We start from the raw sequence: 18,815 nt of genomic DNA, 5'->3' as shown, positions 1-18,815 counted from the left end.
TGGCTCTATATCAGAGGAAGCGATACTCCTGTCCATTTCATTCATTTTTTTCCCAGCTTTGTGAGATATAATTGACATATAACACTGTGTACCTTAAAAATATACAATGTGTTGATTTTATACACTTATAAATGTATATCCACCACTTATACATTTATAAGTGGCAAACTTATACATTTATACATATACATATACATTATACATTACACTTATAAATGATTGCCAAGGTAGAGTTAGTTAATACATCTATCACTCACATAGTTACCATTTCTTTTTTGTGGTGAGAACATTTAAGATCCACTCTCTTAGCAACTTTCAACAAGGTATATAGTACTTTATTCTCACAGATCAGTTTTGTGGCAATCGTCAAACGATGTTACGTTTTTATCCTAAAAGCCCAATTAATAAGCAACGAGAAACTCTATCATTATTCATGGAGGGCAAGTGTGGAGTAGTGCTTCCCTTGATTGCATCCTCATCCTCATGGTTTCCTATAATTGTCATTTAGATTGATAGGCTTAATCCAGGTTTAGGAAACTTTCATTTTCTTTCTTGCAAGACTTCTCCAGAAATGGAATTTTAATTTCTGACAGGAGATACGTGTTTAGTTGATTGTTTTCTATTGTTGATCAATGGTTGCGTCCATTAATTCATTATGTGCTGCAAAATGGTTATGTTCTTATTCTATCATTTATCTTTGCTTATTCGTTGTTACGTTTTATACAGAAAAGCCCAGATGAATGCTTACTTTATTCCTTTCTCACTCTTCAGAGTTGGTTCTCTAGTATCTTTTTCTTGGTATCTTTATGAACACATGGATTTATAGATCTTTTATTTGTTGTAGGTTACATTAGTGATTGACATAAATATTTCAGGGGAGATTTAAATTGACATCACTACCTCTCTGGAGTGCTTTAGCCAGAAGGAAACTCTTCAGGTTGGCTTCTAACTCTTTTGGACATTATGTTTCTACTATTTGATTGCTTCCTTCCTCTCTTGTATGGCGAGTGTTTCCAGGCTCAAGCTATACTTTTCCATGTTAGAACTGGACTGAGTCATTTCTCCAAACAGACCTCCTTACGTTAGTTTGTTAGGAAATGTTAAGTCAGGGCAAGAATCTGGGCACTAGTTGTGATAATTGCTATGAGGTCTATCATTCTTTCTAGGTAATTTCAGTGGACAGAGCCAGCAAACATGCATAGTTTAAGGTAAAATACCTATGAGGGCACACTAAAACTTGTCATTCAAACTTAGGATATGGGATTTTTACAAAACTCCTTTTATCTTCCATGCATTTATATTTCCTGTTTTGCATAATGAGAGCCCTGGCTATCAATAGAATTAGATAACATTGTAATATCACATTAATCTTCATTTGATTCTTTTCCTCATATTGAATGTACAATAGCATTAGAATAGCAATGACAGCACTACCACTCATAATTTCATTCCTCCCTAGGAACAATTTAAGATTTTTTTAGCTATTCTCTCCTCCCTTGGATTAAATTCCACTTGGATGTACAGTCTAATTACAGTATGTAAAAGCTCTTGGAATAATTTTGTTTCATGTAGTTCTGTCACCAACTAAATACTCATTAATTATATTTATTCCAGTCAGATTTTATTTTTCAGAGATTTCTTTTTAAAAATTTAATGGATGTGTAATTATAAAATATTAACATAGTTACAGAGTTCAATATTCAAGCTAGATATAATACAAAAAGTCTGTCTTCAAACACTCATCTGTCCAACCTATTTCCTTTCTTAAGTATTTTTTTATGTACTATGACTTATATTTCCATTGTTTATTTTTTAAACATAACTTCTTGTATGCTCAAATTAACACTTCCCTTCTTAGGGAAATATACATACAATTTCTATTTTCTTTAATCAGTACCTGCAGAAGACCATGCTGCAGTAGTACACAGATATGTGTCATGACTTTTACAGCTGAAACGTGCATATATACTACTGTTTATTCAAAACGTACTCTAATAGTGAATATCTTTTTTCCTTCTACTATTGCTATTACAAATAGTCCTATAATGAATTGAATTGTGAATTTGCCTATTAATTTTTTTAACAAGTCTCTCTTTACATCGTTTCCTAGGAGTGAGTTTGTGGGTCAATGAATAACAGCATACAATGTCACATTTTCAGATCTTGTCAATAAATCAGAGGCAGAAGGGATAGATCAGTGTATTTTAATTTACATTTCTCATCTGATGAACGAGGTTAAGAAAAAATTTCATTTGACTAAGTTCCGCTTGTATATGTTATGCTTTAAAATATCTGACTATCTCTCTGGTCTACTTTTCTATAGGATTCTTTTTCTTCTCTACGTTTAGAAGCTTGTTACATAAAATTTTGTTTGTAAACTAAGTTGAAAATTGTGTTCCCACATAGAGAACTGTGTCTGTATTTGCTGGGGTGTTTGGCCATGTTATTTTTTAAAACTTTTATTTTATTTTGGTAAGAACACTTAACATGAGATATACCCATTTAACAGGTGTTAAGTGTACAATATAGTATTAGACACCGTGTTGTACAGCAGATCTCTAAAATTTATTTATTCATTACATAACTGAAACTTTATGACAGTTGTTAGCAACTCCCCATATCCCTCCTCCTCCAGCCCCTAGAAACCATCATTCCACTATTTGAGTCTATGAGTATGACTGTTTGAGATATCTCATGTAAGTGGAATCATGCAATATTTGTCCTTCTATGACTGGCTTATTTCACTTAGTACCATGTCCTCCGGGTTCATGTATGTTGCTGCAAATGGCAAGATTTTCTTCTTTTTAAAAGCTGAATGATATTCCATTGTATGTATATACCACATTTTCATTATACATTCATCCATCAGTTGGCATTTGGGTTGTTTCCATATCTTGGCTATTGTGAGTCATGTTGCATCAAACAAAAGGGTGCAGGTATCTCTTCGAGATCTTGATTTCAATTCTTTTGGAGATATATCCAGAAGTAGCGTTGCTGGATCATATGGGGGTCTTATTTTTAATTTTTTGAGGAATCACCTGCTGTTTTTCATAACATTCTGTATAGGTCTATTAGGTCCGTTTGCTTTATAGTGTTGTTGAAGCCCACTGTTCATTGATTTTCTCTCTGGTTGTTTTATCCATATTTGGAAGGGGGTAATGAAGTCTCCTACTATTATTGTATTGCTTTTGTTTGCCTAAATAAAGAGGTAAACTCAAAAGATGAATTTATTCAGGAATAGCAGAGGAATTGCATCTCAGAACAAGCAAACTGTAGCATGCCACAAGCGAGATTGTCGAGGGTATGGAGTGACTCATATTTATGGGCAAGGAATGTAACAAGGGGAGAGTTCAGTTAGAGTCAGTTAAAATAAAAAGCAAATGGAGACAAACCTTGAAAACTTCCCAAGCAGATAGAATCTGTCCAGTCACGCAAAGCTCAATTTAGCCCACTGCGTGAGACCAACCTGACGTAGGTCATCTCCTGTTCATGCTTCTGGCAAAACTTCCCAAGGTTGATATGAGACAAGCTCTGATTGACCCTCCATCATCAAAGAAAATTCCACCACTATCTGTTTTCTATAAATCAGGCACTTATGGGAAATCAATCTCTTAGTCCTTAAATTTTGTCTTCCTGAGGCCACGTGTGTGAGATTCTCCATTTTATATCCTTTGGCTCTGTTTTAGATTGAAATTCTTTCGCATTATCTATTTCTCCCCTCAGTTCTGTCAAAGTTTGCTTGAGATATTTAGGTGCTCTGATTTCATGCTCATATTATTTGTAATTGCTATATCTTCTTGATGAACTGACCCTTCTATCATTATATACTATTTTTCTTTGTCTCTTGTGACAGTTTTTGACATATTCTTATTTTGTCTGATTTAAGAATAGACATCTCACGCTTTTTTCATTTCAATTTTCATAGAATATCTTTTTCCATCCCTTTGCTATTAGCTTATGTGTGTCATTAAATCTAAAGTGAGTTTCTCATAGACAGCATATAGCTGGATCTTTTTTTTTATCCACTCATGTCTTTTGATTGTAAAGTTTAATCCATTTCCATTAAAACTAATTCTTGAAGGGAAGAATTTACTATCATCATTTTGTTAATAGTTTTCTGTTTGTCACGTATTTATTTCATCTGTCTTTCCTCTTTTTCTGTCTTCCTTTGTGTTGCATTGATGTTTTTGGAGTGCTATGCTTTGATCCTTTCTTTTTTGTGTGTGTGTCTTCTATAGATATGTTCTTGTGGTTACCATGGAGCTTACATAAAACATCTTATAGGGGCTGGCCTGGTGGCATGCATGTTCTGCTTCGGTGGCCCGGGCTTTGCTGATTCGGATCATGGGTGCGGACATGGCACTGCTTAGCAAGCCACACTGTGGTAGGCGTCCCACATATAAAGTAGAGGATGATGGACACGGATGTTAGTTCAGGGTTAGTCTTCCTCAGCAAAAAGAGGAGGATTGGTGGCAGATGTTGTTAGCTCAGGGCTAATCTTCCTCAAAAAAAAAAAAAATTAGTAATAATTCAAAAATAAAATCTTATAATAGTTATTTTAAGCTAACAACTTAAGTTCAATCACATTAAAAAAACTCTACACTTTTACTTCTCTCCCCACTTTATGTTATTGATATCACTATTTATATATATTTATATTGTGTATCCATTAACAGATTTTTAGATATAGTTATTTTTATACTTTCTTTTATGTATTTACATAAGATAATAGTTATTTTTAACATATTTACTAGAATTAAAAGTGATTTACACACCACCATTGCAGTAATACAGTCTTTGTATTTGTCTATATATTTTCCTTTACCAGTATTTTATACTTTCTTATGTTATAATGTTGCTGTTTGGCATCTTTTCAACTTGAAGAACTCTCTCTACCATTTTTTCTAAGGAGGTCTAGTTGTGATGAATTCCTTCTGCCTTTGTTTTCCTGGGAAAGTCTGTCTGTCTCCATTTTGAAGGACAGTTTTGCTAGGTATAGTATTCTTGGTTGGCAGTTCACTTTCTGGTAAACACCTATTCTCACATTAATCAAATAGCATATTTTTTCTTCTGCTTCCTTCTGCATAGATTCTAATAGATGTGTGCCCACCCAGTGATTTGGGGGTTTTCAGGGATTGTTAGTTTTATTTCCTAGCTGTCCTGTCTGTTTATGTACAGAGATCAGAGAAACTCAAAACTTACACTATTGTCAATATCTCCTCAACATGTAACTGTATTTTTTTTTTTCTGAGGAAGACTGGCCCTGAGCTGACATCTGTTGACAGTCTTCTTTTTCTTTTTATGTGAGGAAGATTAACCCTGAGCTCACACTCATGCCAATCTTTCTCTATTTTGTATGTGTGTTGCTGCCACACCATGGCTGACAAGTGGTGTAGGTCTGTGCCTGGTATCTGAACCCATGAACCTGGACCACCAAAGTGGAGTGTACTGAACTTTAACTACTAAGCCACAGGGTGGACCCCTGTAATGTTTTAATAATGATTTTCAAATTTTTATTGTTGATGTATGTGAATGCAACTAATTTTGGTATGTTGCTATCTTATTGCTATTTCTCATTAATAGTCTTTAGTTTCTCATGGCCTGTATGTGTTCATACATTCTACATACAGAACTTTTTTAGTACATACTTTGTACCAAGCAAAGATGTTTTAGATGCTTGAGAAGCATTAACAAGAAAAATGGCAATGCCTTCAATCCACATAAGTTGGCTAGAGACAAAGAATAATAAACATAACAAATAAGTAAAAAAAGTTTAGTTTGTTAGGTAGTGAAAATGTGATAAAAAAAGACAGTTTAGTCTAGCCTATAGTAAAGACAGAATTAGGATTAAATCAGTTATTTGATACATGCTTGTTAAGGGAGTGGTGCTTTAGCAAAGGTGTTAAAGAGCTCTGGCTATTATATCAAGCATATATCTGAGAATAGATTACTCTAGATTAAAAAACACTGAAAATCCTATATGCCTAGGAACATAACATTGTCATCTGCAAATAGTGACAGTTCTGGTTCTTCTTTTCCATTACTTTTAATTTTCATGTATTTTTATTTATTTACTACATTCTGGATAAGACTTCTACTATAATGTTGGAACAAAGCAGTGGTAGTGGGCATCCATATCACAAATCTCCTTTTATAGAATATGCTGATAACATTTCTAATTAAAGGCAATATTTGTTACGGGGTCTTTTGAACTAAGTTTTCTTTACAAATATTTTTAAACTTTAAATAGACAATAATACACTAAATCCTTAGACACTTATCATCCATATTCAGCAATTTTCAGTACTTTGCCAGACTTACTTTGCTTGTCTCTTTTTCCCTTGCTAAAATATCTTAAACCAAATCTAAGACAGTATGCTACTTCGCCATATATAACTCTGAAATTATAGAAGCTTTCAAACCAGATCTTGAAAGACAAAAAACCTTAGGCACCAAAGCAAAGAAAAATGAATAAAATAGAAGTTTTAAGTTAAAGTTTAAGTTAAAGTAGGAGAAAGAATCGATGGTGAGAGAGTAATAGGTACAAATGGGTTAAGACTAAACTTCAGGACTGTTGATATGGATGATGTGAGTCCAATGAAATGAAGCCAATGTCACAATCAAGAGATAGAGCAGAATCAGTCACATAGGAAAGGAGAAGATTTAAAAACTGGGAATGAGACTACAAGTATTTGAAAAGCCAAATAAGTATATTACTGAATGAAGTACCAGGGACTTGGGTGACAGAAGTTAATGTAACTGTGTCAGGAAAGGGTGGCATTAGAGTTGGCTATAGTAGAAATTATTGTTAATAAGAATCACTATCAGAGTTTCCAACCTGTTTGTATGAATCGATAGGTTATATTGTATATGATATAGAGCCTGGCTATATTTTATAGAACCAGCTGGAAAATAAATAGTCCATGGTTTGTTTTTATTAATCCCCCTCTACAATTTTCAAAATGCATTGAAATTAACCTCCAAGGATTTCCCACTGGTCCTGTGGGCCTGTGGGTTAGAAAAATGAGGTAAGGGTGTGCTCTATTTCTCATGAAGTTAGAGAAAATTCCTGTCAGGGGAAACAGTCAAGTGAGCTGTCAGTTCTACAACCAACTTGCTTTTACCTTTAATACTAATATCAGAAAAATCTCCTAAAGAGTCTAAATTAATTCTAAAGCAATTATCATAGATCATATAAATATTTCAGATTTGTTTTCAAAGATTTCTATAATTCATTCCTGGTTTATTACCCATATATAAGCTGTTTCCCAGTAATACTGCATTATGCATCAATATCAACATTCAAAGGATACTCTCACCTCTCTGGCTTTTAAAAATTCCCCACATTCTGGAATTCTCAGCCATGCTGACTCTGCTAATATATAATGCATTTCTCAATGTTGTGTAAACATACTACCTTCTCTGTCAAGTTTCTATAGACATCCCCAATTGACTTTTCCTGCTCATCTGTTGTTGAGTTTATTTACTCATCCTTTCAAACATGGACAATAATCTGCCACTTAATTTTTATATTTATGAATGTCTTCCAGTTATAATAAACTTGGAATCCTAAGGGACTACAAAAATTCTGTTTTAATATTAAACCTGAACATATTCACAACGATACTAGTATATATAAAAATAATGATTAGTACTATTTATTGATAGCTCATTATGTTATGTGCATTCCAGATTCCGTTCCATCCTTACAGTAATCTATTTAAGATGTTATGCCTGGTTCGTAGATAAGGAAATATGTGCTTAGAGAATATAGAAAGCTCAAGTTTTCAACCACTTTCTTCTTTTGTATCTAAATGTTAAATCGACTAGGAAATAATGAAGTTAAGAAATGATTTCTATCTTCTGTCTAACATTTTGAGCTCATTTCAATTTTCTAACACTTTTTTCTCAGTAAATCTTGTGTTAGGTCTCCCAATTGGTTATATTGCATGAGAGTCATTAAGAATGTTTCTCTATTGGTTAAAATTATAATTTTCTTTCTGTTACTAAAAAATGTGGTTAATAAAATTTAGAATAATATTTAGTATAATAAATCTTTGTTTCAGTTTTTGGCTTCATGGGAAAACACATACACAATAAAAGTCTTGACCTAAATAGTTTAGACATTTATTAATGCACTAAGTAGAATGGGTATGAATTTTCACACACTCATAATTTTGTATATATTGGAAAACTTTAGCCTTTTGTGCAGCTTTTAATTTCTAAGAACCTTAACCTTAAATAATTTTGTTTAGGTATAAATAATTGCTATTTTCAAACTAGCCCAAAACCTGAGAAGTATACCTATGTATTATTTTTTAGCTATTGATAGACAGAAAATAGTTTACTGTCTACTCAATTACAGAAAATGAAATTAATTTGGTATCTAACATATATTTTTTTTCAGTTTTTTTTTTATTGAGTTATTGATAGGTTACAATCTTGTGAAATTTCAATTGTACATTAATGTTTGTCAGTCATGTTGTAGGTGCACCACTTCACCCTTTGTGCCCATCCCCCACCCCACCTTTCCCCTGGTATCCACTAAACTGTTCTTGGTCCATATCTAACATATATTTTACCACTACTTTTTTACATCTGTGTATATATGTATGCATGTATGTATGCCCTTGTCTATCTGTCTATCTATCTATTTATCATTCCATGTACAGAAATATAATGGAACTCAGAAATATGAAGATGCACTTAGTACCTATCCCTAAAAAGTGTACACTGATAATGGTATATACTTCTTTACTAATCAAAAAATTCTATGGACATACCCAATTAAAATGAGTAATGAAAATATTTTTGCCTTTCAAATGAATGCATTTACATTTTCTTTAAATTATGTAGCACTTTTCACATATTTCCTAGAACATCAGCAACATAGAGAGGGGAATTTCTATCAAAAATAAATGAAAATCAGAGCCAGCCATAGTGGTCTAGTGGTTAAGATTCATTGCTCTCACCACTGAGACCTGGGTTCATTTCCTGGTCGTGGAACAAGACCACTGATCATCAGTTGTCATACTGTGGTGGCACCTCACACAGAAAATTAAAACTAACAACTAGGGGACCAGCCCAGTTGCCCAGTGGTTAAGTTCAGCATGCTCCAGTTCAGTGGCCTGGGTTCGGCTCCTGGGTGCAGACCTATACCACTCTGTTAACGGCCATACTTTGTTGGTGGCCCACATACTAAAAAATAGAGCAAGATTGGCACAGATGTTACCTTAGGGCACATCTTCCTCAGCAAAAAAAGAAAAATAACAAAGTAACAACCAGGATACACAACCATGAGCTGAAGTTTAGAAAAAAGATGAAAATCATAAAATCATATTTTCTGTGTATAGCAAGTGAAATACCTTATCATTTATAAAGCTACATCAACATTTCTGGGGATCATTTTTTTTCTGAAGAAAACTCAAACATATTTTCACTTTCAAAATAATAATTGAAAAGGCTGTAATTTAAAAAATTGTTCAAAGAATGGTGTGTCACAAAGACACAAGGAAAGCATTCTAATGGAATGAGAAATATTTTAAACAAAAATGCTTGTAAACTGTTAGAAAAAGAGATAAACAAAAATGACATGGAGGCTGTGTTGATTTGAAGAGGCTACTCAAAATTCATATTTATGTTATAAATATGCCTTCATTATGCCTCTGATTCATGACATCATATGTTTACGTTTGTTTGTGAATGATAGAGTCTTCCACGCCATGTCCACGAAGGCTCGCTTGACTTGCTGATTCCTTAGGCTGTAAATAAAGGGGTTCAGCATGGGGGCTACTGAGGTGTTTAGCACAGCAACTACTTTGCTCAAAGATACTCTGTCTTTTGCTGATGGATTAATGTACACAAAAATGCAGCTGCCATAAGAGAGGGAGATGACAATCATGTGGGAAGAACACGTGGAAAATGCCTTTGTTCTCTGACTAGTAGAAGGAATTCTCAAAACTGTTCTGATGATATAAATGTAAGACAGAATTATTAACGCCAAAGTGAACAGTAGAGTAAACACAGCACAAGAAAAACCCACTATCTCTAGGAATTTTGTGTCTGAACAAGAAAGGTGTAGTAAGGGGAAATAATCGCAAGTGAAGTGGTCTACAACATTGGACTTACAGTAATCGAGCTGTATGAACAGCATGAGTAATGGGAATATGATTAAGAATGCAGCCAGCCAGGAAGCAAAGACAAGGAGTGTGCAGACTCTCCGATTCATGATGGTCATGTAGTGCAGAGGTTTGCAGATGGCAATATAACGGTCATAGGACATGGCAACCAGAAGAAAAAATTCAGTGACTCCCAAGACAATGTAGAAAAATAACTGAGTCATACAATCACTAAAAGAAATGCTTTTATCTCCTGAAATAATGGTGCCCAGGAACTTGGGTATACAGACAGTTGTGAATGAAACTTCTAATAGAGAGAAATTTCTGAGGAAGAAATACATGGGGGTCTGGAGGTGGGAATCCAGCAGGGTGAGGGTGATGATGGTCAGGTTCCCAGTGATGCTGAGCGTGTAGGAGATGAGCAGAAAGGCAAAGATCACCACCTGGAGCTTTGGGTCATCCGACAGTCCCAGGAGGATAAACCCTGTTATTTCTGTCTGGTTTCTCATTCTTCAGTTATTGTCTGTTTTCCTCCTGCCAGATCTATGGGAGAAAGCGCAAAGAACAAACTTGAAGAGTGGCTTAAACATACCTACGTGTGCAGCCAGGATTTGGCCTAAGTAGTATGCTGTTTCCAGCTTCAGGGGAAGTTTAAAACAAACATATTTATAATGATCCTTTAATTTCCTCTCTTTTTCAGGTGAAAACTCTTTGGTTTAGGCAGACTGAAAAAAACTCAATATCACGAAGCTTGCAGTAGTTGGGCAGGGATTTGTTCCAAGACTTTTCTGACTCCAAAAACCAACTGTGAATTTTCAGAGATGTGCCCACAAGTTTCCTTTCCAATGAGGACCACCTTTGTGCTATTGATCCAATCCCTATACAACCTTCCCACTCCATGCAAGTTAAAAGTTTAATTATATTAAAAATCCTCAAAAATGGAAAAGATGCATTATTTTTTTAAGTGACTGTTTTGTCTTCAGCCATCATCCACTTTTTCTAACACTTCGCTTTTCCAACTCCTGCTACTACCTCATTGCAACTCAGAAACAGTCAAGTCATTGCCTTGAGCAACATCAGATGTAGAGACAGAGGGGACAAAGAAAGGGAAAATAATTCAAGTTGGAAGGGCTTAAGATTGAGGTTGATGACAACTGAATCTCTAGCAATATTTTATAATGTTTGACACTACCAATGTGTCATTTTTATGATTCTTACTCCTATACAACTCATTTCCCTTTCCATTTCAAATAACTCATTATTATTTTTGTTACTATATTGAAGAATTTCCCTCAGCTAAAGAGTTAGATAAGTGCTCTTCTAGAAAGCTGGTTAGTAGTTTAATTTCTTTACTTTTATATGTTTTTAAAATAGTAGGTTTTATTTTTTCTCTTTTTAAAGTAAAATTTAAATGATATTATCATACGTTACTTCCATAAAGAAGAGTGAAGATATCTTGTTTTGAATTCAAGCCACTTACCAGGTCTAAAAATCACTTAGTGCCTCTGTGCTTCATCTATAGATACACAGTTTATTCCTCTGTATACAAGCCTGTCTCATAAGGATACTGGGAACATTAAATAAGTTAATACATGCGAAGCGTTTAGAAAAATGCTTAGCACTTAACAAAAGCCTTTCAAGGATTTATTCAATGGAAAAAATGTTCCCTAACCACTGAACTGAAAACCTTGCAATTAAGGTTAGTATCCTGTGTAAAAGCTGTGTCTAAGGTGAATAGTACCAAGTAAAATTAGCACCAAGAGAATCAAATAGGAACAATAAAAACAAAAGAAAATGAGGTCTAATCACCTGGTTGTACTACCTGTCAGGCATTCTAGTCAACTGAATCTTAGCCTTGTTCTTCCACTTTTTGTGCATTGTGACCTCTCCCACCACGGTGCATCTGCCTGCTCCACCCCATCACCACTCCCCTTCCCACCCCCACACACAATCCATTTCTCTCATCTTCAGCTAGGATTTGATCACCGCCTTTGAGGCATGTAAGATATTTGCAACATTGCTACCGATTTTGCTACCAATGGCCACTTCATTTTTCTGCCCCTCATTAGTAACAGTAACCTTTCTGAGAATGATTTCAAATCTTGCATTAAATAAAATATATATATGTAACTGGAACTGTGAGTAGCAGATTTCAATGACACCCAAAATCACCTCGTTCCTTATTCCCACAATACTAGGTTTAATGGTCATTGTGTGAGTTCATAAGAATCTTATAGTCATTCTTCCCAACCCACGACACATCCTTTGCTGAAATCTCCTGTGAACTCCAGTACTCTGGCATTTCTGAAAGTTAGGTCTTACCTTCAAAGCTGTTGCAACATAACCCAGTGCCTAGTATAGTCATACTAGATTCAAAATAAACACTTGTCTAATTAATTAATTAATGTTGAATTTGTCATTGCATCACATACTGCCATCAGGTTCCATTCTCCATTTTATGACAAATTCTAGGCTGTATATTATGTAGGTGGTATCTTTGTTGTACAAGACGTATTTTCCTACTTTACTTACTTTTCCAGATGTAGTTATCTTCTTGGCCTAAATTCCCTGTATTGAGTAAATTTGTAACAAAGGACATGTAAAGGAAGCCAAATTTTTTTATATAATTTAAAAGAAAACTTCACAAAATATTACTTCAATATTTTCCCTAAATTTCTTTACAATTCTTCCTGTTAACTAACTTACTCCTGCTCAGTAATATTGCTCTTTCTTCATCAGGGTTTGCTTTTCATTGAAAGCCCTCGTTTTTCATAATACCTTGAAGTCACTAAATGCCTTGTCCTCAAATACATAAGATTTGGTTTCAATCTTAAGATTGAAACTTCTGCAATAAATTACTGGCATTGGAGATCCAGATTTTTGAAAATATATTATGATTCTATAGTGAATACTGTACTTTTAATCTTACTTCAACTTTTTGCATATTTATTTTTCCTCTTAAGTTTCCTGTTATTTTTAACGCTTTTCTGAATAAGAATGCTGTGACTCTTACATTTTTGGCTACTGATTAAACCTCTTAAGGATGTATGAAGACCTGTGAAGGAAGGTATTAATAGATATTGGAAGGATTCCTGTGAGCAACACTGAAAATGAATGCTTATACAGCTAGTTTTCTAGGACCAGAGAAAATAGGCTTAAAGAAACTCTAGCAAGAGATGATCCAATATTATAGAATTGGGGGTGGTATACTACACTTTTTATGTAAAAAGGCTTATGAAACTTCAATGGATTGTATTCATTTGCCAACTTCAAACAAACCTGATGAAAATTGTCTACACTTACTCATTCATACGTCAGCCTTTTGAGAGAAATAAACTTCAGTGTTTAAGGTGATGTGGTTCCTAGAGGTTTAAGCCATCCCAGGTGCATTCCTGCAGAGTATCAAGGATGTCTCCAAGCATTTAACTCATCTTTTTGGCTTTCTATTTCTGAATGCTGACCCATATTTCCCCCAGAAGAACATGGTGTAGGTTAGTAAGGGCATAGTTCTCTCCACCCATTTCATCAAAATCAATTCTTACTTGCCTTCTAAGAATCACTGAGACAGACTCTTTGAGTTATTCAAAATGAAAATTAACAATAATATTTCATGTTTATTAAATAAGACGGTTACAAAGCATCCACAAGGAGTCATTCTGAAAATACCTTTATATCTTGCCCTTCCAAAATCCCTACCACAAAGTTAATATTAACAATAACCTTTTAGATAAAGTAGATATTGATGATTTCTTTGATGCCTAAGAAAAGAAAGGGACTCTATTTCAAAGGACACTTTAAGTTTGAAGGACCAGAGGATGTCCTTTTGAGAGACTGAGAGAAGAGCATTAGACTGGTTCTATTTTACTTTTGGTGTGTTTTCTTGTTGTTGTTGTTTTCATTTTTAATAATGTTTTATGTTGCCCTGGGTGAAAATATCTCATAGTAATGCAATAACTTTGAAAGTCTAACTATTTCAACTTTTTCTATGTTTACTAAATTCTCTCTTCTTTTGTTATACCTCATTAGAGGTCATCAGAAGAAATTCACAAATCACATCTGCAAAGCAATGTGCTTTATTGATCATATCAGTTTGTTTCATTTTACTTTATGAGTTTAAATAGTTTTTCAGGGTTTAGGTTAGCATATTAGAGGGAAGGAAAATTGTTTAATTCAGTGTTCTGGATAACATCTACTTCAGCTTCATGATTACTCTAAATTTACTTTGGGCACTGCTGGATCATTCTGGGCTTCAGTTTGTGACTCAGGTTTCCTTTAAGAACTTCTCTTGGCCTGAATGAAATGAGGATTCATCAGGAGAACCCATCCGGTGTTTGAAAGAATTTGTTTTATTCAATACTTTTGATTATTTTTTCCACAATTGTTTTAGATGACTATTTCCCTGGAGAAATCAGAATAATTTACATTTCTTTATTTCAATAGTGATGGGCAGATTCTGTTCTCAGCATGCACACCAGTGTTTATAGAATCAAATCAAGAGAAAAGAGAGTTCATCATATCACGTTTAACAATGTCAGAAATAGTAACACTCATATCTGTAGGGCTTTATGTCAAATATCAACACACATCTCACACTTTCAGGTCACTAGCTAGGCACCTGTAATTAAAACAAGGAAGAAAAGTAAAACAATAATAATAAGGTTATGGTATCAAAACACTATTAATTTCCTATTTATGACGTTTAAGGATAAATTTTTATCACAGGAAGAATATGGGCTCTGCAGTTCAAGAAACATTGATTAAAATACAAATGGGCCACTTAATGGATTTGTGACTTTGGATGAGTTATATAATTTCTTTAAGCTTTGGTTTTCTCTGTTCAAAAAGGAGTTGAAATTTGAAGCGTGTTTTTGAGAGTTAATTGCAACAGTATAAAAGAAAGTACTCTCTAAATCAGGTGGCCCTTAATATTCTTTAAGAGTATCTGTTTTATTATTTTTCTTTTAGTTGGAATTTACTTTGGGGAGGCTATTCATAGTAATCCTGATTTAGCAAGGACATTAGTTATTCCAGTGAAACATTAAGAAATTTCATATTTTTTCTCATTTAGCCCTTGTAACACACCTATGACTTTTATTTTTATTCTCAAATGTAAGACAAGGGTCACAGAGGTTATGTACCCTAGATATTTTCATCTATCTAGCCAGTGTCAAGTTAGTCACTGACTAAATGAAATTAAAAGCTATTCTCTTAAAAAAAGTACTACATAGCCCATATTCGATTAGAAACACACAGACACAAGTATAGTAATTTCCTGTCTTTAGTGGAGAATGAATAAATTGATATACTAAAACAGAATATACTAACAATGTTTTACAAATTTTAATATTCCAGTTGCAAACTATAACTGTCATATATCCTATTAAATTTGATTAAAAGTTGAGCTGAAAAGTAATGAATCAATGATGGGGTTTGGGAGACTTCCATCGCCTTCTATATTGTCTGACTTACCTCTGATTTTTATACTGGCTCACTAACTCTCAGAATAGCTGGAATATAAAAAATATAGGCAATTGTTGTAATCCAGGGAAGCCAGCACTTCTGAAAACATTTGCTCTACTGAACAGATTTACTCTCTATTGACAATGATATTGTCTAAAATTTTCCATTTTATCCAGAAGGGATATATTTCTTTGACTACAAAGAGTGAGAAAGGAGAAAATACGTAAAAGAGAAGAAATTACCATGTGGTGTTTTAAAATTCTCTGGTATGGTTTCTGTATAGATTTTATGTAGCACACACTGGTTAATTTTCTATCTGTACCCTCTGCTGCTGGCTCAAGGGGACTAATTTAGTGAATCAAAATTTCCAGAACAGAAAGGTACACAAAACGCTAAGGAATATAACGCATAACGCACATTAGTATTTAAATTGGAAAAGGATGCTTGGGGCACAGTGTCCAATGAGACAGAGAAAAAGTAACAACAAGCAAACAACAACACTAAGTGTGAGATTTGTTTCCCTTGACATTATTTTTCAGACAGAGATTAGCAACCAAATATCTTAATTCCTGACGCAGATCTCTACCCAATACTCCATGCTACTTATTAAACTCATAATCTGCCACAGTGCCCTAAGTAGGTTCACTAATTCCATTATTTTTAATCTACCTTCCAATAAGAATTTTTGCTACCATAATACTGCTAGTACTGTATACTTTTTTTCCTGCTCACTCTTGCTCACCAGAATGGCAGTTGAAGACTTTCTTGTTTTCATTTATTAATGTTGTAATTTATATGCCAGTTATAATATTAGGGGTTAGCACCTTCCCTGGGTAGACTATAATAATATAATCATGCCCAAATGAGATAGTGTGAGTGAAAAAAGTCAATATAATTGTACAAGTCCTTAGTAAACCTTATGCAAAACTTTCAGATCCTTACTTTTCCAATATTTATAAAATAGAGCAAACACAAGTTTTTTGTTTATTTTGTTTTATTTTTTCAGATCAGGATATCATATTGGCTATTACAGCTCAAGATCTCAGGGAAGTTATTCAACTTTTCTGAGCTTCCATTTACACATTTGTGAAAAAGAGAGAATCAGATCTAATTTGCCATATAGCTGTGAAGATTAAATATGAAATCATATAGACATGTCTAGTTCAGCTTATGGCATGGAATAAATGCTCCCTATAGAAGATGTTATTATTTATGAAATTCCTATCAAATTTCCAGGTGCCATAAGAGTAGTGGTAACTGCCTAAATATTCCTCTTTTACATATTTTGAAAAATAATACACATAAACAAGGAGAGTGTATAAAATAATACACAATACGTGCCTTCAGTATAACTATAACATATAGGATATTATGAACTTCAAATTATTTGTAAGTAGGAAAATAAATATCTAAGTCCAACCAATGAGTGGAAAGAATTGAACAGATATTGCAGATAGTGTTCAAAATTATGGTTATCATAGATATTTATTTCACATTTCATGTATCTTTAAGAAAGAAACCATTATATCATAACAAAAGAAAAATGTAAGGGGCCGGATGGTGGCGGAGCAGTTAAGTTCACACAGTCCCTCTTGGTGGCCTGGAGTTCTCGGGCCCCATATCCCGGGTGTGGACCTCTGTGCCCCTTGGCAAGCCCTGCTGTGGCAGGCGTCCCACATATAAAGTGGAGGAAGATGGCACAGATGTTAGCTCAGTTCTCCTCAACAAAAAGAGGAGGATTGGGGGGCAGATGTTAGCTCAGGGCTAATCTTCCTCAAAAAAAAAGGAAAGAAAAATTTAAGGGTAAGTTGATTAAAACTGTGTACACTCCTTTAGGCATTATTGTGTAAAAAATTTTTATTATTCAAAATAAACTGCAAAATGACTTATGCTCCATAGCACTGCTTTTCTGTTCAGAATTATAAATCAACGATTACATGGAATCCCTAGGCAGTTTGAAAGGAAGGCACAATATAGTCACTTTTAGGTTAGAAAGAAAGCTTAAGCAAATGAGCTCAGCCTTGCAGGTATCTGTGAGATGGATATAGGAGGCTATCGTAGAAGTTAAAATTTTAGGTTTTCTTTATTGCATCTTCACAATGACGTTCATTCATGTTAATCATTTACAAACTTTATTGCCTTACCAGGCTTTGGTGGAAATTGATGACCCAACCACAATTCCTGAACTTAGTAATAGCTATGATTATTTTTCTTCATAATACATATTATTTTAAATATGACCAACAGAGGTAAGTGTGTTTGCAATCACAGATATATAGGACTAGAATTGCCTGGACTGTAAACAAGAGTAAAGTTCTTAATTAATGGGAAAGAAAGCAGAAGCCAGATATGTTGATTAATTCTCACAGAGGTATATCAATAATATAGTTTAGAACATACTGATCTGTTTGCATCATCTTTATGTTCCATATTTAGATCAACAATGGACTTTTTCTTATTATATTCACTTTGTCTTTTCACTCTTAAACTTGCCTAGGGACAGGAAGGAACTCATAAGAGAGTTTTTTGATGTCAAAACATCTCATTGCCTCCTTTCTATAAATAATCAGAATAAACAAAATTCTCTTTAAGATTTACTTTATAGAAATCACAAGTTGATAAAATGTAATCTATATGATTTTTATCTGCCTTGTACTTTCTTTATTCTTAGAAGACAGCATTTTATCTATGAGATAGGTTCTCCATAATATTTGTTGTATTATTTTCTTTCTATAGCATGGACTGGATGTGTCAGCAGGTGACACATATGAAAGCCGGTATTGTGTCTTATTTTTCTCTCATTTCTTTCTGACAACTAACGTTCTCTTCTGTTAGGAATATACACATTTTTCATCATTAAAATATGAGGAAAATTGGCATATCTAAAGACAGAGACTGTTACTGCATTTTGAACAATAAGTGAAATATTACAATAGAAAATTAATAATAGTAAGTAGGTTAAAGTGATAATGTGAGGATTCCTGCAATTTATTCCAACAAAATAAACTATTGGATGGGAAAAAGATAAAAACATATTTAGTGACAAATATGGACCTTACTCACTTTTTGATATGTCCGATAATTCCAGTCAGAAATAGAACCCCAGATTTTTCTTAATTTATTTAAAATATGAGATGCAAAGCATTCATAATGTACTTCAGGAGACTTTTTGTTATTTAGTTCTCCCTTGACTCTGTCTATTACATAAAAGCTTGTTTGACTTGCTTATTCTGTAGA

General features: G+C 33.9%; 1 protein-coding gene across 1 annotated transcript; it reads right to left on the bottom strand.

Moving 5' to 3' along the window:
- Positions 1-9,670: 9,670 nt before the first annotated feature.
- OR6C1W (olfactory receptor family 6 subfamily C member 1W) lies at positions 9,671-10,627 on the bottom strand. Its single transcript, NM_001390977.1, is given in 1 exon segment — positions 9,671-10,627. A coding segment is annotated over 1 exon segment (957 nt).
- Positions 10,628-18,815: the final 8,188 nt, after the last annotated feature.

Source organism: Equus caballus, chromosome 6, assembly GCF_041296265.1.
Source record: "Equus caballus isolate H_3958 breed thoroughbred chromosome 6, TB-T2T, whole genome shotgun sequence".
Lineage (NCBI taxonomy): Eukaryota > Metazoa > Chordata > Mammalia > Perissodactyla > Equidae > Equus > Equus caballus.
This window is presented reverse-complemented; position numbering and strand designations above follow the sequence as displayed.